At 40.8% G+C, this 20,426-nt stretch overlaps 1 protein-coding gene across 6 annotated transcripts in view; it reads left to right on the top strand.

The window, feature by feature from the left end:
• The first annotated feature begins 1,093 nt into the window (after positions 1-1,093).
• ANO10 (anoctamin 10) overlaps positions 1,094-20,426 on the top strand; it is a 134,599-nt gene continuing 115,266 nt past the window's right edge. For all 6 annotated transcript variants that reach the window (XR_010883468.1, XR_010883469.1, XM_067291442.1 and 3 more), the window contains exons 1-8: positions 1,094-1,126; positions 3,976-4,128; positions 5,290-5,472; positions 9,124-9,258; positions 11,182-11,301; positions 14,601-15,170; positions 18,524-18,579; positions 20,238-20,312. Coding sequence is in view for 4 of the 6 variants with exons in the window: in XM_067291442.1 (XP_067147543.1) it covers positions 3,990-4,128; positions 5,290-5,472; positions 9,124-9,258; positions 11,182-11,301; positions 14,601-15,170; positions 18,524-18,579; positions 20,238-20,312 (1,278 nt within the window). In the remaining 2 variants the exon portion in view is untranslated. The remainder of the gene's footprint in view (positions 1,127-3,975; positions 4,129-5,289; positions 5,473-9,123; positions 9,259-11,181; positions 11,302-14,600; positions 15,171-18,523; positions 18,580-20,237; positions 20,313-20,426) is intronic.

The following is a 20,426-nucleotide window of genomic DNA, read 5'->3' as shown; positions in this document are numbered from 1 at the left end:
GAGGAAGGGTAAAGCTTACCCCTCTGGCAGCCAGATGTGGTGTGCTGGCTCTATACACTGGCTCTAAAGAAACTCAGACTGGGGGCTTTTCCTGTAGCTGTCAATTCTAGTGGATTAGCCAAATGAAGTCTCGTGGCCGACTGGTTTGTGCTAGGCTCATTTTATCTGATACAGTTCAGAGCCATTTGCCCTGTTAGGCAATGTGGAGTGTTCCTATTTGGCATAAACCAAGAAGGCAAACATTGTGTTAGTTCAAGCCAGTGCTTCTCAAACTCTTGAAGACAATTTCTGGAATCATTCTAGATCTGTATGTACTGTACAAATCTGTAGATCAAATTTGCGAGAGATACTGAAGCCCCTAGTATTTTCCAAAACAAAAAATGTTCAGAGAATCTATCTAAAGACACCTCCAAAAGCCCATCAGGACAGCAAGCCTTAGCTAGCCAACTTGTTCTTCAGTTTTAATAGAGATATTTTGCAATCACACATTTTTTTTTCTCACACAAATGGACATGTTGAAAATGAATTATATTAGCATGAGTATCTTGATATTGCAATGCAGGAAATGTCCTCTTTTGGCTGTAGACAATGATAGAACTAGCCCAGCATTTATTACTGTGAATAATCTTGCTGCAGGGCAGAGTTTTTAGGATGGGGCTCCAGAATAAAATTTGGCCTAACAGCACCACAGGAAGGGAAAGGTGCCACAAAGGAGGGCAAAGTGAGATTTCTCAGTCTATGAGAGAGGGCCAATGAAAGTGTTGGCAACACAGAGGCAAAAGGGGTTTTGCTGAAGCACAGGCGCCAGGCGGGCGGGCGGGAAGAGCAGGGCAGACAGACGGGCAGGGCCAGGGCCGGGCAGGCGACCGCCATCACCAGCGACTCCGGGCGCAGGCCAACGGACGACGCCTCGACGTAGCACCGCGGCAAAGGGGAGAGGGGGGAAAGCCCCCTACTTCAGCCAATGGGAGGACGCGAGAGACCGCGTGGGGCTGGTGGGCGGGGTCCGCGCGCGCCGGCGGGCGGTGGCACGTAGCGCCCCTCCTGCCAACGGCCGCTGCCTGCGGCCGCAGCCCGCTTCCCCCCGCCCCGCCCTGCCCTGCGGATGTGGAGCCGGGAGGCCGCGGTGAGTGGGGAGGGGGCGGAAGAGGGGGGGGACCTGGCTGCCTGCGCCGCCGCCGCCGCGAGGGGAGGAGCCATCCGCCCGCCCGCCCACCACGGCATTCCCCGCGGGGCGCGGAGCCGGCGCCGAGCCCCCCGCGGGGTTCAGGGGGGCGGGGAGAACGCCGGGCCCGGGGGGAGGGGAAGGGGGGGCCGGCCTCCGCTCGCGCGCGACCCGCCGCAGCTGCTGACGACCGTCCCCTCCCGCCGGGCGGGGCTCGAACCCGTGCCCGCCTCGTGCACACCCCCCTCCCCCTTCCCCGGTCTGGGCTCGTGGCTCTTCGTGACGTGGGGCTCGTGCCCGGCTCGCGCGCCCGCCCCCCGCGGGGGTCTCGAGCCCGGCGAGGGCCGTTGGGGCGGGCTCGGGGGGAGGGACGCGGCCCCTGGGTGGCGCCGGCGGCCGCTGGCAGGGAGCTGCCTGGCCCGAGTGAGTCACCGGCCCTGCCGTTGTTAGGGGGGAGAGGGGAGGGTGGCTCCTCTCCAGTCTCCCGGCCCCTAAAAAAGGGGAGAGCAAGCCCCAGCTTTGCTGCTGCTGCAGGATGCTGAGGGCTGGTTCATGGGTGGCCTCCAGGTGGTTGAGGTTGAGGTCCTGAAGAAGCCGTGGCTTCTTGCTGTCTGGGCACGCTTGGTTTATGACAGGGTGGCAAGGACTTCATGCTCGCTGATACCTAGACGGTGTTTCCATGTGCAGCCACCTGTGCGAGCCTCTGCTTTGGAAGGGAGCTTCGCTTTCATTGTGCTCCTCTTCTGTGCCTCCTCTCAGCGCTGAGAAGCGCTTTGGCATCGAAAATGCCACAGCTAGGCCCCAAACTATTCTCTGACTGGAAAGTTGAAGCGAAAAGGAGAGAGAAAAAAAAAAAAGGCATTTTGTCTCTGTTCCCCTCACTTCTAGATCTGTGATAAGTTATGTTGTGCATAAGCATGAGCAGAAAATACCAAATTACATCCTACTGAGTGTGCTAGATACTACATGTTTTTAATCAAACTAGTTTGTGGTATCTGAATTCACAAAGACAAGTTGGAAGAGTGCTTCAGCCCTATTTTAGGTGTCAGTACTAACAAGCGTAAAAATAATAAGCAGCAAATCTTAATCACCACATCAAGCACAGTGATTCTCAATGAACAATAGGAGCAAAGTTTCCTGAATAACATAGTGTTTATACAAAGGCTGTGTTCAGAAGAGATCTGTTCTCTAAAGGGATATTGATAACTAATAATATTTAATACTTACCTAGTGCTTTTCATTTTTAAAATTCTTTAGGAGCTGCAGTATGCCCAGTGGGGCAAGTATTACCTTTTTTAAAAAACAAAACTGATTATGGAAAGTGATTCAGTAAGGTGGAGTGGATTGTCAAGACAATGTAGTGAATCATTGACATAATCACAATACAATGCCTAATCATTGATTATGTTTTCATTTGTCTGAATCATTCTGCTTGTACAGATTTGTATCTAAAATATAATTTAAATATTCTATTAATCTAGTGTATTACTTTTATAGATCTGCACACTTGGATTCAGAGCTGTAAATCCAAATGCAGCAGAACTGTGTGCATATGAACCCACCTGCAAGTGAAACTACCTGGAAACACAGTTTAAATTGGGAATGAAAGCTTCTTTGCTAATCAAAAGCAAATAGGCATGTTTATTATAAGTCTATATTTAAAGAATCACTATATTTTGTAGCATAAATTATATAAAATACTGGAGATTATGATTTCTCTGTGAACCATACCTGAATAACTGTCATAAAAGCTCAACTGTGTACTTAAAGCAAAGTACTTAGATATTAAGTAATTTTATTCTTTTGCACAGGATAAAAGTGCTTAGAATCAAAGGCAATGCATAAAATCCTTTCTTCAGTGAAGTTAACAGCAGAAAAAAACCCCAAACCCTTCCACACAGTTTTAAATTCAGTGCATAGTAGGGTTTTTGTTGTTTTTTTTTTAGTTTTTTTTTTTCTAAATTGAGTAGGTTAATTACCAGATTTATCTTTTTACAGTAACCCCTCTAAGATGCTTTATGAAGCAAGGAGAGGCATGAAGCATGATATGATTATCACTGTAGAATCCTTTATCCAAAAGCTGGAGAAACAATATGAACATAATGGTTCAGTTAGATGGTTTGGATAATTCGTGTATAAAGCTAGGGTAATGCTCAGTTCTTTGCAGCTGGACTTTGTCACAGAACAATTGATTAATATCTTTCAACAAGTCATTTAAGTGCTCTGTGCATAATTTGCTTATCTATAAAATAGGTATCCTGCTCACCTACCAAAGATGTTGTAAGCTTTGTTGGTATATGTGGTTAAAGCTTCACAAGATTAATATGAGAAGGTACCTTGTTAGATGTGTAATGTATTTGCACACCCTTACCTGGAAAAGCTTATTGTTTTTGGATATCTGTTTGACTAATGTTCTTTTCAGTTAATATTTTCACTTGCTAACAAAGATGCTGTAGGAAGTTGCGAACTGTTGCTTTTGATGATAATTCCTCTTTATTATTTTGTTTTTAATTATTTCTTTGCCTTCTCACCACCACTACTTTGCTATACATGATAAGAACAACTTTGCTACTTAGAGAGTAGGACATACATGCCACCAAAGGCTGGCAGTGTCTTGCCAAGTGATGACTGTAGAGGTTACTTAAATGCTTCACAGTATTGTTTCTGGTAGGTCCACGGAAATGTGCACCTGTCCCTTTGCCATAGCAAGTTACAGTCATGTGTTTGTGCTCAGCAAAGTTTTGTGCTGTTTAAATTGATGTTGAGTATTATTTTTAATACTGGCATTTTTGTTTTGTTTTGATACTTAGCAAGCTATCAAAAGATGAAGGAAGGCTGGTGTTCCTTTGACATTTCTGAGCCTAACTTCAGGCCTTTGGTAGTAATTGAGCTTGCAAAAGGCACGAAAGAGGAAACCAGAGAATGGCTCACTAAAAGAATCGTGGATAAAAAGGCAAATGGAGGTGAGTAAAATATGATTTCTGTAAGACTTTGAATTTGAGTTGGCTCTCATTATAATATCAAGACATATGAAAAATAATTTTTCAGATAATTAAGAATTATTGTTTAGCCAGTCCCACTTTATTTTGTTGTTTTGAAGTTACTTAATTTTATTTAAGACTAGAGCTTTGGACTTGCCTTGATTGAATTATTTATTTCAGTCCATTTATCCTAGTGGGTGAGGTAATTTTGAATTCCAGTATTATGTTTCAAAGCTTTACTTATTTCACGTTTGTGTCATGCAAATTTAATTAACTTAATACTATAGTAACCCAGTCATGAATGAAAGTATTGGGTTAAGGTCACAGGCCTATTGAGATCTAGAATCCTTGCATTTTGGTGGTGAAACACTGATAACCTCTCTGTTAATACAGTTTTGTAATCGGTTTTTATATTCATTGTCTAAAGCCTATTTCTCTGGTTGCTTATGAGAATGTTGTAAACCTTACCAAAATCAAGATGCATCACATCTGTCCGCATGGCTTGGTACCATTTTGTAGAAAGAAATTGAGTTAGCAGGAAGCAATTTAATCTTGACAAAGTCACGTTGGCCTTTAATTATCTTTTTGCTAGCTTGTAGGCTCTTACAAAGAGAATATATTGCTACTTGTTCCAGTATACTTTCAGGAATTGAAGTTAGGCTAATTCATCTGTAATTTCTTAGTTTATTTTTTAAGGAAGGCACTACTTATGACTGATGGTCAGTAATACTTTAGTGGCTGTTGGATCTGTGGCTACAAACTTGCTTTCAGGCCTGTGTTAGATACGTCAGTGATGTTTCTGTTTCAAAAGGCTAGTCTCCTTAAAAATGCGTGGGTTTATTTACAGAAGTAAAATTGTTTATGTGCTGTGAGTGTTGCAGGAATAGATCCAAACTGTCCTGTGTATCCCAGTTCACTGTCTGTCAGTGCTTCCGCAGAAACAGGGGTGAATTAGGGAGGGGACCCTGCAAGATTCTGTACACCTCATGTCAGGTGTTGTTGAAGCCTCAATTCTTTGTACCCTTAAAAAGTTACAACTTCAGTGCTTCTGATAACTAGGTCCTATGTGATGAATGTTAAAATAGTAATTTTTCAAGACATAACTTTTATGTATTCTCTTCCTTATTTTATATTTCTTTACAGGTGCACAGCTGCTGGTTAAACCATTGGTCACAGAAAATGATGACCAAAATATTTATCTAGTTGGAGCTTCCCACTTCCGGCTGTTGCTGGGAGCTGAAGCTGTGGGTTTAGTGAAGGAATGTAATGATAACTCAATGAGAACTTTTACATACACCAGTAGAAAAACTTTCAAAGATTTTGCAGGTAAGCATTTCTAGGGCTCTTGTATCATTACAAAATTATGGTTGAAGATTATAAGCAAGAATGCTATCAAATCTTTCACAGTCTTTATATTCCTTGGAATGGTGACCACGAACAGAAATAGGAAGAACAAGCCATGAATTATTAAATAGTTGTTTTTACCTCTGGAAATTCAGACATATTTAATCTGTATTTTTTTTCTTCCCCATGACTTTCACTTTCAGCTTGTTTTTACTTTATGCTTTTGTATGTTTCAAGTATTCTCTCCTTTTCAACAAAAACCTTTCATACAAATAAGACAAGAAAAAATAGTTTATAAACATGGGTGCAGGATTAGCAATCCATGCTATGAATTAACATTACAACTTCATTTCTTAAAAAATACCTATGAGCCAGTTTTGAGGTTTGTTGTATTATGACTGGCTGGAAAAAATAGTAATATTTTTCTCTATTGTGTTTATACATCAAACAGAATTAAGTAATTAAATAGCAGAACAGGGCATTTGTATTCATTGGGTTTGGGGCATGATTAGCAGAGAAACCATTTCTTTTCCTTTTTATTCTGGGGATGCTGCCAAAATAGTATCTTTTTCCTTTAAAGGTTCCAACTGCAAGGTACCTGACCCCCCAGTATAGTAATGGTAGAACTTGTTTCGCTCTCCAAGTAAATATTGGAGTTCCAGCTTAGTTTTGCTAATACTTTTCATCTGCCTGTTTCAGTGATGCCTTTCACCACATTTTCAATATAAAGGTTCTTGGATCTGTCTGAAAGAGCAATAGAGCTTTTTGGAAGTTGATTTTTCTTATTGTTGCTTGATGCTTGATACAGTCAAGAAGGCTGCTGTGTCCAGTAGTTGTTGCAGTGTGTTTTCTTTTGTGACCTTGCTCTCCTGAAATGAGAAAGTCTAGATATATCTGGCTGGGTCAAATATAAAGCTGCCGTCTCTCTCTTCCATGTGTTTACATTCTTAATGTTAATCTGACAGTCATTGCTACCCGATCCTCCAGTAGCAGCTGGGACTCCCAACTACCGTTAATCAGAAGGAGAATTTTTGCTAGATCTTCCAGTCTGTGTCAGTCTGTGTCAGTCTGTGTCTCTCTCTGTCTCTCTCTGTCTCTCTCTGTCTCTCTCTGTCTCTCTCTGTCTCTCTCTGTCTCTCTCTGTCTCTCTCTGTCTCTCTCTGTCTCTCTCTGTCTCTCTCTGTCTCTCTCTGTCTCTCTCTGTCTCTGTCTCTGTCTCTCTCAGTCTCTGTCTCTCTCAGTCTCTGTCTCTCTCAGTCTCTGTCTCTCTCAGTCTCTGTCTCTCTCTGTGTCTGTGTGTCTGTGTGTGTCTGTGTGTCTGTGTGTGTCTGTGTGTGTCTGTGTGTGTCTGTGTGTGTCTGTGTGTGTCTCTGTGTCTCTGTGTCTCTGTGTCTCTGTGTCTCTGTGTCTCTGTGTCTCTGTGTCTGTGTGTGTCTGTGTGTGTCTGTGTGTGTCTGTGTGTGTCTGTGTGTGTCTGTGTGTCTGTGTGTCTGTGTGTCTGTGTGTCTGTGTGTCTGTGTGTCTGTGTGTCTGTGTGTCTCTGTGTGTCTCTGTGTGTCTCTGTGTGTCTCTGTGTCTCTCTGTCTGTGTCTCTGTCTGTGTCTCTGTCTGTGTCTCTGTCTGTGTCTCTGTGTCTCTGTGTCTCTGTGTCTCTGTGTCTCTGTGTCTCTGTGTCTCTGTGTCTCTGTGTCTCTGTGTCTCTGTGTCTCTCTGTCTCTCTGTCTCTGTGTCTCTGTGTCTCTGTGTCTCTCTGTCTCTCTGTCTCTGTCTCTGTCTCTGTCTCTGTCTCTCTCTGTCTCTCTCTCTCTCTGTCTCTCTCTCTCTCTGTCTCTCTCTCTCTCTGTCTCTCTCTCTCTCTGTCTCTCTCTCTCTCTGTCTCTCTCTCTCTCTCTGTCTCTCTCTCTCTCTCTCTGTCTCTCTCTCTCTCTTCTCTCTCTCTCTCTGTCTCTCTCTCTCTCTGTCTCTCTCTCTCTCTGTCTCTCTCTCTCTCTGTCTCTCTCTCTCTCTGTCTCTCTCTCTCTCCCTCTCCCCTCTCCTCCCCCTCGTCTCCCCCTCGTCTCCCCCTCGTCTCCCCCTCGTCTCCCCCTCGTCTCCCCCTCGTCTCCCCCCCGTCTCCCCCCCGTCTCCCCCCCCGTCTCCCCCCCCGTCTCCCCCCCCGTCTCCCCCCCGTCTCTCCCCCCCCGTCTCTCCCCCCCCGTCTCTCCCCCCCCGTCTCTCCCCCCCCGGCTCTCCCCCCCCGGCTCTCCCCCCCCCGGCTCTCCCCCCCCCGGCTCTCCCCCCCCCGGCTCTCCCCCCCCCGGCTCTCCCCCCCCCGGCTCTCCCCCCCCCCGGCTCTCCCCCCCCCCGGCTCTCCCCCCCGTCTCTCCCCCCCGTCTCTCCCCCCCCGTCTCTCCCCCCCCGTCTCTCCCCCCCCGTCTCTCCCCCCCCGTCTCTCCCCCCCCGTCTCTCCCCCCCCGTCTCTCCCCCCCCGTCTCTCCCCCCCCGTCTCTCCCCCCCCGTCTCTCCCCCCCCCGGCTCTCCCCCCCCCGGCTCTCCCCCCCCGCTCTCCCCCCCCCCGGCTCTCCCCCCCCCCGGCTCTCCCCCCCCCCGGCTCTCCCCCCCCCCGGCTCTCCCCCTCTCCCCCCCTCCCTCCCCCTCTCTCTCTCCCTTTTTTTTTTTTTTTAATGGTAACATCACTTCAGTGTTGTCCAGATTGGTTCAGGTAGCTGGTTTTCACTGACTGCTTAATGTTACCTGATCAGAGGATGAATAATTGACCTAGATTAGATGAAACAATACATGTGTCTTCTGCAAAGTGAAACCCTGTGGCCTGTTTTTTCTTACTAATATTTCTAGTTCCCCAAATTAAATAATACTGTTTTCCTATTCTCTGTGTTAGAGAACTGTTGCTGTTTATTACTTCGTTACTTAGTGTATTTAGGACCATCTGTATAGTTTCTTATTCCTAGTGGATGAAGAAAAAATCAATGGTCTGTTATCTCAAGGAAACTAGGCTCTGCTTCCTTGACAATAAATTTCTGATAGGGTTGTTGCTGTAGCTCTTTAAAATTTGGGATTTTTTTTTAAGGTTTCTTATTGTTTCACCTTGTTTATATATTTTTATCACAACTAATTGTCTCAAGTGCCTATCATTATGTTTTCTAGGCAGTAGAGAACAATATTTCTGTACTGTGGTAGTAGGTGTGAAATGCTTACCAGAAAGCGGATTTGTGCTGACATCTTACTGTTGTTTTTAGTTATCAAAATACTTCAGAAACTGTATGGCAGAAAGGGATCTGCAGATCTTCTGAGAGTGGCAAATAACGGGTACCTAAGCAACAGGGCAAGAGTACATAGTACTTCCTAGTGTACTCTCCCAGCCTCCAGCAACTGTAGTTCAAGGGCACCTTTGTCTCGAGTGACATGTTCCCTTAATTCACCTGTGGAGTCAAACATGCAACGAGTCAGTTAGTGAAAACTTTTTCTTAATATGTCTATTTTAAATTGTGGAGGTTTTTCTAGCAAATGTTGGTTGGCTGTAATTGTGTAATGTAGTAATTTTTTTTCTGATTCTGGTTATTTTCGGTAGCTATTTGATGCCGGGGTTGTCTTACTATGCCACAAAATTTCATACTTTTTTTTTTATTTATTTAGAAGATAATCACAATTTCCTTACAATGGCAGAATGTCAGTATATCATCAAACATGAACTTGAAAATTTGAGAGCTAAAGATGAAAAAATCATCCCTGGATATCCTCAGGCAAAACTATATCCAGGAAAATCAATTGGTAAGTAATGTAGTTTGTCTGTAACTCACTTCCTTGACTTATGACATTGTTCATGGTGAAAAGAATTTAATATTTCCCTGCAGTGAAGAGAAATCCTTCAGACTTTAAAGTCACACTAATATTAATCAACTTTGTTTTCTCTTCTTGGAGCTGTGCACAGTGATAGGAGGCGATGGACTTATGTTTTAACAAGAGAAATTCCAAATAGCCCTAAGAAACTGTTTTTCACAGTGAGGGTCATCAAACATTGGAACAGGGGCTTAGAGAAATTGTGGAAGTTCTGTCCTCAGAGATATTCAGATCTTGACTGGACAAGGCCCTGAGCAGCCTGATACAAGTTGGACCTCCTTTGAGCAGGGGGTTGGACCAGATGACTTACAGAGGGTCATTCCAACCTGAGTTTTTCTGAGACTGACTCTGTTCTTAGATTCTTTTCAGTTGCATATAATTTTCATGTATATTGATGTCATCCATTATTTTTATAAGTAGTACACAAATATTTGTGTAAAGAAATAAATTTCTTTAACAAGTGGGAAAGCCACAAGATATAGCTGAAATAAAAGTATTTCCGCTCATGACTAAGTATTTACTTTTTCTATGAGTAGATAACAACTTGTACTTGCTTCTTTTTGGAGTAAGAATTCTAATAGTGTGAACTATATTTATTGTCTCAGGGGCAGATTTGTGATCTGCTGAGTTTGGAAGGAGCATGCCATGAACCATCCTATTTGGTGATGTTTATATTAGATAATGGTATATTTGGATTGTCTCCTTATAAAAGTATTGGAATCAGTAATAGTGTTTCAGAGCCACCGATTTCACAATATGAAGGAGATTTGATTTAATTCGCTTGATTTTGTTTATCCTCATCTTTGATTTGAGAGCTCTTCTGTTTGACAGCTAGTGCTATTTTTAGGGTAGCTGGAATAGTCCATTGGCACAGATGTCACAGTTTCCTAGGAGTCAGTTTATCACTTAATATCTGTATGTCCTTTTAATAACAGTGTTTTAATTCATTAGTGTTAGTTGCCTAAGCAAGAAGATCTGTGTGTATCAGTGATTCAAGAAATGTATATAAATAGAAATGTCAGATGGGTTTGCATTGTTAGCTTTTTATATAGGTAGGCATTTTTCTACATGTGTCAAGTGGATGGCTATGAGAAATGGAAAAAAAGTATCCTCTAACTTCTAATGCCTCTCCTCTCCTATTCTTGAATTTATTTTCTTTTCAATATTTCCACAGTTGTTACTTCAAGAGCAGTTTGTTAATAGTTTGTCAACATAGATAGTATTGCTAACTAAAGCTAAATACAAGTTGTAGAGTATTTGGTTTGTTTGCAGTGGGGATACATTATAAACTTATGAATTTGTATAAATTGATCATTCAGAATGTTTTTAGTGTCCCATAATAAATATAGTAATGGTGTTTTCAATTTGTTTTTTGTTTTGTTTTTGCTATTTTATTTTAATTTGGTGTGGCTTTCTTTGTTCAAATGAAATAGCCAGACCTAACAATAAGTGGTATGAAAGTTTCCCCACATAGCTATACATGGCATTTGAGTTTTGACCTGTAGCACTTCTTGTTATTCAGGCTGCAACTGATTATACTGCCAGCTTGTGGCATAGTTAATAGATGTATACAGACTACTCTTTCTCTTCCTGTGCACAGCACTTCAACATAGTCTTTGTAGGAAGAGTTAGGGCTCATGCTCTCTATAATAGATAATGTTTAACTAACATGCAAGCATTTTATGTGCTTTGAAGATTTAAATGCTCAATTAATTTATTTCAAAGAAATTGTAGGCTTGAACTGTAGGCATGCTAAGTATGCAATGTAATCCATTTGCATGCATATCAATTTTGTTGTGCTTTAGAGGAGTACTAGGTACTTTTTTTCTTTTTTTAATTACTATTTTCTTCTAGTGAGAAGATTATTGACCAATGGTATCCTAGTTCAGATTTTTCCACTGCATGACCAAGAAGAATTGAAAAAGCTCCGGCATACCTGGTATGGTCGAGTCAAAATTGGCTATCAACCTTTAGGTATGTGAACACTTACTCCACTACAAATAAAGTGCAAGGTTTGAAGCTGGAGAATTTTTCTGTTCAGCTTCTATGAGAAGGCCAAAAGCCCTTCCAACTTCTACTCCAGCACCTAGCCACTATAGAAGTGACACTCCTGTGTGGAAGGTAAGAATTGTACCACGAAGTCCGTTGCCTGTAGTTTCGCTAAGAGTACACCTTATCACATCAGCTTATTGATTGCAGCTCACCTCTGCTAATATCACCTTTCTGCAGCAAGTTGCTTTATTGGGCATCGTGAGCCAAAGTTTTTATTTCACCTAGCCTTGCTGTTACTGATCTTGGAACCAACAGGACAGCTTAGATTCTGGTTAAGGAAACATTGACAGTTCCAGATATGTTGATGTGCAGAGTTGAGGTCTCCTCATCAAATTCTCTTTGATTCTAAGATAGCTGAACTTCAGTGACTATGGGATAATCTTTTGCTGTAATGACAATGCAGATCTTCTGGAGAGAAGCACTGGATGTACAGGCTGTTGTCTATTGATTCTCAGTGGTTTTTTTTTTTTTTTCCTTGTGGCTATAGGAATTCTATGCCATATAGGTCTGTAGTCATAGTTTCCAAGCTTTTGGGGAGCAATTCAAAGTCTTACCATCTGCAGTGTGATCATCTCTCATAGCATTGAGTCTTTCTTGTATCTTAAGCATCGTGGAGGGAAGCAGGGAAGATGCAGTCTTCAAAGTTGAAAGGCTTCCTGAAGTTAACCCATTGCTCTTCTCCTTTACTAGTGAATGTCAGAGTCCTGTAGTGACCAGGTTCTTTTAGATATTCCACATGTGCAGGGTGTAATGTTCAATATCTGATTTAATTATTTGAAAATATTTGATGTTACCCAGGATTTTGATTTAGTGGAGTGATACAAATATAAGTGTAAGTTGCACTTAGCAGAATATAACATTTGCAATATACAGTAGAATCATAATACAAATGTGATTCTCTTTACCAGTCTCTATAATATGCTCACTGTCACAATGCTGGGTGTCCCCAGTCCCTGGGAAGGAATATGTGGGTTGAAGTCAGCTCTAACCCACTGCTCTCTTCAAAGTTCATTTGTTAGTTGTTCAGTTTTTATACTATACGTCTGACTGAGCTATGTCTATTCTCCCCCCATTCCGGTCTGGCTAACTCAGTAAGACATTCACACTCTTTTGATTAACTCAGGGAAAAACATTTACACAACAGTTGAGCCACTCAACTGGTATAGCCGTTTATCTAAGACAAAGGCTACCCTCTGGTCCCCTTTGTGTTGAGATAAATTCAGCTTTCCTTGCACCAGCTGTGGCCAGTCACTCCCTCCACTCTTCCCTGAGCTTCATGGGCACATTGCTCTTGCCAATCTCCTCTGAGTCTTCTTCCTTTATAGGGTTTCGCTGGTCTGTCTCAGTGAGGCAGGTTTTCTCTCCCTCAGCATTCCTGGGGTGATTCCCTGAAGCAGTTCAAGACTTGTGAAGTTGGTGGCTCAGAGTCTGCAGATTGAGTGTCTGTAAGCTTCTGTTTTAGGAACAATCTGCACATAACAGAATCTTCTTCCCATCAGCAAGGCAGTAATGGATCAAGATAGGACTATATTTTCAAACTGACCCTTGGCAGAAAAGTTCAGCAATGTTTGGGGTTCCCAAAATTATTTTGATTTGTAGGCCTATCAAGAATGTGTTTACAACTATTTGAGTTAGATTCATTGCCTTTATGAAGGCTGCGTATTACTGTCTGTCACATTCACTTGAGTGTTTTTTACATACTAAATAAGCTTAAAATGAAAATGAGTTTTAGTCTGGCAATGCAAAGAGTTAAGTTCTGGATTCTAAAATTGTACACTTTACCTAAAAATAAGAAAGATTTGGGAGTTTGCCTGATTTTTAATCTCTTGGTCCATCAGTTACTTGAGGCCTTTTCCTAAACTATAGAAAGTTAAAGGTCTGGCTCAGTAATGCCCTGCCTTGAGAGTATTTGGTTACAGCCTGTCTCTTGTTTATACAGGAGAGTTTATTTGACTGGTATTGAATACACATGAAATTTCAAAGTAAATCACAGGAACCCTGTTACACATGCACTGATTTAGGGATCTCTTTCCTCTTGTGCCTTTGGAGTGTGAAATGATGCTAATGGCCAACATATAACTTATTTGAAAGTAAATCTTCGATTAATTGAGAGGGATGTTGGAATGCTGATTCTTCTTTCTGTTTGCCTTTCCATCTTGCCTTCAGAGACTTAATGGATTGGCAATTATGAACTTCTACTGCAGTGTTTTGCAAACCACATTTTACCATAAGAATATTCTAGTATTACACACAAGCTTTTATGTGCTAGCATTTTGTGGAGAATACTAGTAGTGTCAATTCAGAGGTCATCATGCCATGGCTGTTTATTACATTGGTGAATATACAGCAGCAGCCTACAAGCATAAAGTATCTGGTCTTCCAAGGAGGCAAAGGTAAATAGATTTCAACATTCTGCATTTTGGTTTGCTAGGCATTCCTATGTTTTATGTGGTGTCATTTCTAGATAATGATGGCTAATACTCCTCTAGCTTTTTAGTAGTAAAATTCTTCCTTAGAAATAATGAATCCATCATAAGATATATCCATTAGTAGTGCGCTTTCCAAGTCTTGAGAATACCTGAGCAGACAACCTGGGTGAGCACAGCAAGTATGCATTTCATTATCAGTCGTCTACTAGAAGAGAATGTCTCAGCCTGGGTGTGCTGACATGTTCCTGATTTCAGATTTCTATATACATTTCCATCTCTTCCATTGAGTGCTGGCAAAGCATAATTAGTCCTTTTAGCCCTGAACAAACTGAGAAAAAATTTGATTCCCAGGTCTACTTACAACAATGAGAAGCTTCCAAAGTCAGTTATTCCCTCTTAAAGTTTGGTTTCTATCTATCTATTCATTAATAGATTCTGTTTTCAAGAACACTAATGTTTTTTTCTCTGGATATTTGGTGCTGGTATTGCAGGTATTGAGATATTTGACTTCTCTACCACCATTTGCGTGTGTGTGTATGTATGTATATGTCTGTATACACACACACACACACACACATATGCAGGCACGCACACATGCGTGCACGCACATTTAATTTAAATAACTCTTCTGGGTTTTTGGAACACGGGAGAAGGAGGAACAAAAAAGCAATAATATTGGTTGTCATATTTAGAAAACTGAAATTTGAGCCATGGGCTTCATGTAGAGTCAAGTTTGATATTATACATACATCTATGTTAAGTGTAGGCTTAATTGATTTGTTTTCTCTGCAGATGAAATACGCTGCTACTTTGGTGAAACCATTACTCTCTACTTTGGCTTCTTAGAATACTTCACGTTTGCTTTGATTCCAATGGCTGTCATTGGGATTCCTTATTATGTGTTTGCATGGGAAGACTATGATAAATATGTGATGTTTGCCACGTTCAATCTACTCTGGTCCACTGTGATCCTGGAAGTTTGGAAGCGGTTTTGCGCGGTGATGACATACCGTTGGGGGACCCTGTTGATGAAGCGGCAGTTTGAAGAACCAAGACCAGGATTCCATGGTGTTCTGGGTATTAATCCTGTCACCGGGAGGGAGGAACCAGTGTACTCCAGTATTAGAAGACAGATACGAATTTATCTGGTGTCCTTGCCATTTGTGTGCCTTTGCCTCTACTTCTCCCTGTATGTCATGATGATTTACTTTGACTTGGAACAGTGGGCTCTGGATTATCATCAGGAGAATGAATCTAACTTCAGCAGCTTGTTGCTGTTTGTGCCCAGCATCATCTATGCTGTTGTGATTGAAATTATGAACCGTATCTATCGGTATGCTGCTGAATTCTTAACATCATGGGGTAAGAAACTCGTTTATTCTTCTTCCGTTTGCATGAATATTTAGAATCCCAAATATTTAGGATTTATGTCTTAGTAGAATACATTATGTATACATGTGTAGAATACATGTGAGTTCTTGTTCACTGGAATGGGGTAAAAGAGGGACATTTTAACTTACATTTCTTATTTCCAGTGTTCTGAGGCTGCAGTTTCATGTTTGATTTAATTTGATTCGAGTCTAGGCTGCCAACAAGAGGGGTGATCCTGCCTTCCTCCTCAGCCTCTCTCTGCCTCTGATGCAGAAGTCCACCTTCCCTGATTTTGCTTTGTGTGTGGCTCTATTAGCCATAGCATTGACAGAAGGGAAGAGGTTAGAACATGAGGATGGGAATTCAGAGCTGGATGGTAAGAGGGACTGTCCTGACAGCTCACATCCAGAATGTTGTGAAACCACAATCTGGATTTGATGAGTACATCTTAGTCTATTGATATAACTGTACAGAGGACAGAGACACTAAGATAATAGCACAAAATCTAAAAACATCATTAAATTGTTATATGAGGGTGTGTGTGTGTGTATATGATACATATAACAAAGACCAAGATGTCACATCCCTATCAAAAGATTTTCCACTGGGCACCCCAAGAAGAGGAATGTTGTAACAGATTGCCTTTTTTCTCTGTGCACATGATTTATATATAACAAATTGGGCCTTATGTTTTGTAATCAAGCATAGCCATAGTGAAATGTTAGTGCTTATTTTGAATCTTAGCACTTCTATGGGCATGCACACTCAATTTCAGACTGAGTTAACAGATGAAGCTAATGGGCATTTAAATGGTTTGTATAGCTCAGTATGGCATATGCTTACAGAGTGAAATCCAGATTATTGAAGATGGAGACCCAGAAAATTAACCTAAGAAAGATTAAGCAAAAGGGAGATAAGCAGAGAAGGCAAAATGAAAAGAAGTTTTGAAGCGGGGATTATTTATGCATGCCAAAGTGATTTGCTCAGCAAGTTGAACTTGACAGCAGCCGTAGTAAAAGGAAGCAAGTTCTTGATTTGTTTATGACTGTCCAAAGGTTATTATTTTAACATTAACTTGTAAAGTCATATGTAGGTTTCAATTGACTGCCTTCTTTCATTTCTTTTACTATACTGCAAGGAAAAGCCGTTATGCAAAATGCCAAGTTGTGCTTATCAGGCAGACTGAAATGCCTTGAACAGGTAACCAAGTTAGCTTGGGATATCCAAAATGGTAGTCCTGTTAATGTGGTGTCCTACCAAAGGCAGTTAGCCTCTATTTTATTGCTTAATAACTTGGTAGGAGCATTGTGATAGAATGCCTATACTGATTCTGACACCTGAGATTGCTCTGGCTGTGGTTTCACCCACAAAAATGAGCTGATTTAACATTTTGCCCTCACTGACAAGGAGAGGTCCCATTTTAAAGTTCCTTCCTTCTTTTCTTCCCTTCCTTGTTCCTCGCTGCATGCTTCTAGCTTATTATTGGCCCTAATGTTTGTTGGACTCTTCTGTGAGTCATGCTTACCTTGAGAAAAATTATTTGGGGGAGAGTGGGGTAAGAAAGGGAAAGAATTTTCTCTTGGGTTAATAATTTGGATTTGCTCATAGAAATGTTTGACAAATGCTAGAGCTACAACAGGAGATGTGCAAGCTTGAGAGCAGGAGATATGAGGAAAGAAGTGTTGGCAGGAAGAAAATGAGAGGCTTTTTCCACTGCTGGCAGTGGAAAGCAGTCAAATTGGTTTAAATGTCTGCATACTCTCTACTTGTTGCTCTGTGTGGCATTCCACTGTCCTTGTAAGCACACCCCAGGGCCTGAGAGCCTTTGGGCACCTGCGATGTAAGGTTAACGGCAAAACACAGGCAGTTTGTCGCACTTTGCAACAAGTTAACAAGTCTACCAGCTGACTTTGGTTTTGATCAAGTTGAGGAGAGAGGCAGATTGCGATTATGTTCTTTTGGGCCTGTGTAGGGTGAAACTGCTGTTACTTTTTTGGCTGAGCATCTAGCTATCATTAGGCCATCATGCACTAGAACACTCTGTTTGTTTGTTTGTTTGTTTTTTATCTTAAACTGCTGTTACATGTTCAGCAGCAATGGTATTTATGCAGCTCCGTGCACTGACAGCTTGTTCTTCTGTGCTATCCAGTGTGTTTACGCTTCCATGCTATGAACAGTTTGAAGAGCTCATCTGGCTGCCTGCCATCTCCTCCTACCTGGCCTATTTTCAGCTAAAATCTGGCTTAAACAGCTAAACTGGTAAAGCATAGGAAACAATCTTGTTATAGGAGCAGGTGACTGGAGGAGTTGCAGGGTTTGCTGATGTCACTGTTGCTACTGAAGAAATGCTCATAGAATCACTGACTTGGTTTTTGGATTTGAAAGGTCAGGGTGTTTTTAAGCATACCTCTTGCACCCATTTATTATGAGAAGCTATCATTAAGTGAAAGCTGAACATATAAATCCCATTCAGCCTCTTGAGTGCATCTTCCATGTGTCAGGCCCAACTTCATCTCTTTTTCAGAGATGAACTCTGCTGTTCTGTCCTGAACAAGATTAGTAGGTAACAATCTCTCTTTTTCAGCCCCGTTGACAAAGCTGATGTTAATATGCTGCCTTCTCATTCAGTTACTGTTTAGCCAGGGCTTTAAAGGTGTGATCTGACAAAATAGTGGAAGGAAATAGCAAATCACCTCCCATTCACTTCCCATTCCTCCTTCCTCCCCCCACAATAACCTCAGCTCCTGACAGTTTATCTTGAATGAACTGAAGATCTTAATTTTATAATGAGTAGCACATCTGTTGAAGTTTATATGATTTAGTCTTGCTTTGAGACTTAAGGGTCTCATCTAAAGTCCTTGGAAATGAATGGGAATATTTCTGTAAACTTTTATGGGGTTTGAATCAGATCCTGTATTGTTATTTTTCATAATGTGTTCTGATTAGTTTTGTATTTGGTTTCAGCCAAAGAAAAATCAATGACTAGGCACAATTTATTAAGTGCTAAGACCAGTTGAATGTTTTTGTGTTATAAAACAGGTGTCCTGAGTAAGAAAGATGTTGTAAAAGGGAAAGCCTTTGCAGTAGGAAAAACACTAGAGCTGTAGCCAAAAATTGTATGTCAGTATTGTGTATCAGATGCACTTGACAGGTTGAGTGAGGTACTGGTACAGCATAAATTCTTTTCCCCATGAAATGTTGTGGGAACAATTCCCTATAAACTATTACTTAAATAGTTTCTAGATAGAGGAAAAATGCCTGTTTGCTTTTTTGTATAACTTGGTGTCTAATATATGATATGTGCTTTTGCTGTTTACTAATTAATAATTTTGTTGATATTTTAGAAAATCACAGGCTGGAGTCTTCATATCAGAATCACTTAATTCTGAAGGTTTTAGTAGTAAGTATATAGTATAAGCAGCTTTTAAAGATTATTTAAAATAAGGACTTGTGGCGTGTTGAATTAACGCTTTCCTAGCATTCCCTCTCTGATCTACAGTTTTGTGTAACCCGAAATACTAGCATAAAAATCAGAGTAAATTGAATTTCTGTTGCACTTACAGTAACTTTTGGACTGTTCTAGACATCTCTCTTTATAGTGGGGAGTTGGTTATTTTTTGTTTATTTGTTTGTTTTCTTCCGATGTTGTAAGTTGAGATTCTTTCATTAGGAATCTGGGTATGTAAGTTTTTCTGTTAACTGATGTGATCCTGGCTTCAAATAGGAACTATTCCTTTCATTTTTTTTTACAAGATTTTATGGGAACTATATTGTAAAAAGTTCATGCATTAACTTTCACCTGTATTAACATTCAGACAACCAGTGAGAGGAGGCTGGATATACATGTCCCTCAATCTGCAGCTATGTAATTTATAGCATATAGAGATCTGTTTACTTTGTGGCTCTGAGTAAGTTGCTTGTGTGTGTGCGCATATGTGTGTGTATATATATGGTTGCTGTTTTAGGTGTCTATCCAGTTGCAACTAACTAAGGAACTGTATTGTAAATCCTGAGTTCTCATATAAGATGTTTGGTAGAAGCAGTTGTAAAGATTGGCTGATTTGGAGACTATCTTCTCTGTCCTTTTTGGAAAGATTGTTTAACTCTCTTTTCAAATACTTTGTTTGTTTGTTTGTTTCCCTTTTTTCCTCGACTCCCAAAGCTTGCTTTTCTGGGAAAATTTTGAAATGTCTTATTTAGAAAATTATCTGCTTGATGAACCTGTTATTACTGGTAACCTCTAGAGGTAAAGCTCTTCTATGTTTTGTTTATACCTTTGTTTCCACTTGCCTTTCTGAAAAATTAGCACCATTTCTTTTTCCCATAGGAAATTTATATAAAATAATTTAAACAAATTATAAAATGTCAAATGTAAGCCCTGATTTTTCATTTTGGCTCTACACGAGCAGTTCTCTGCACTCAACAATAGTATCTTTGTTGTCCATAAGCTCCAGAAAAGGAGCCTCAACACTGCTAGCAAGTAGGAAAAGTTTTCTCCCACTTCAGAGCTTGATTCTGATTTTCGGGTATCTTCTGTGATATTTAAAAGTAGAGAATGTTTCTCTTAGTCATGAAACCTCTTGAAGTGAATAAACATAAAGTACAACTAACATATGTTGGGAGACAGTTGTACGTATTAAAAGATGTATCATACAGCAAATATGTTTTGATAAAGTATTTCCTTGAAAAAAACTTAAGACTAAAATGTGTCCCTTTTACCGCATTGCTTATGCGGAAACTACCAAAAGATGTTAAGCAGGTGGTGACAGGTATTTTTAACGTCCACATTTCATAATTGAAATGTAGTTCCCTTTACTTGTAGACCCTGGTTCAGGAAAGCATTAAGCCTACCTACTGAAAATATGAACAGGATAAATATCAAAAATGAGATTTTTCTAACCTAAGTTTTAAAAATGATAAAGAAATTTTTAATGGACAATTTATATTTGCATAGAAGCTATTTAGTCAAAGTAACTGTTAAGTTAGATGATATTCTGCATTTGTTCTCAGACTGTGGACTTTTGCTTGAGTAGTAATAACAAATATTTTTATTTTCAGTTCAACTTCTTAAATTGTTTTGCATCTCTCTTCTACATTGCTTTTGTGCTGTTTGACATGAAGCTTTTGAGACAGGTGAGTTCCAAGAACATCTAAGAACATTGGTGCATCTAGGAAACTAAAGGATTGATTGAAGTTTTAGGACTTGATTTTTCACTTGTTTTTCTAAATATGTATGATATATTCATT

The sequence above is a fragment of the Apteryx mantelli genome, chromosome 2, assembly GCF_036417845.1.
Source record: "Apteryx mantelli isolate bAptMan1 chromosome 2, bAptMan1.hap1, whole genome shotgun sequence".
NCBI classification, from domain to species: Eukaryota; Metazoa; Chordata; class Aves; order Apterygiformes; family Apterygidae; genus Apteryx; species Apteryx mantelli.
The sequence above is the reverse complement of the archived record's forward strand: the minus strand, read 5'-3'. Positions and strand labels throughout refer to the sequence as shown.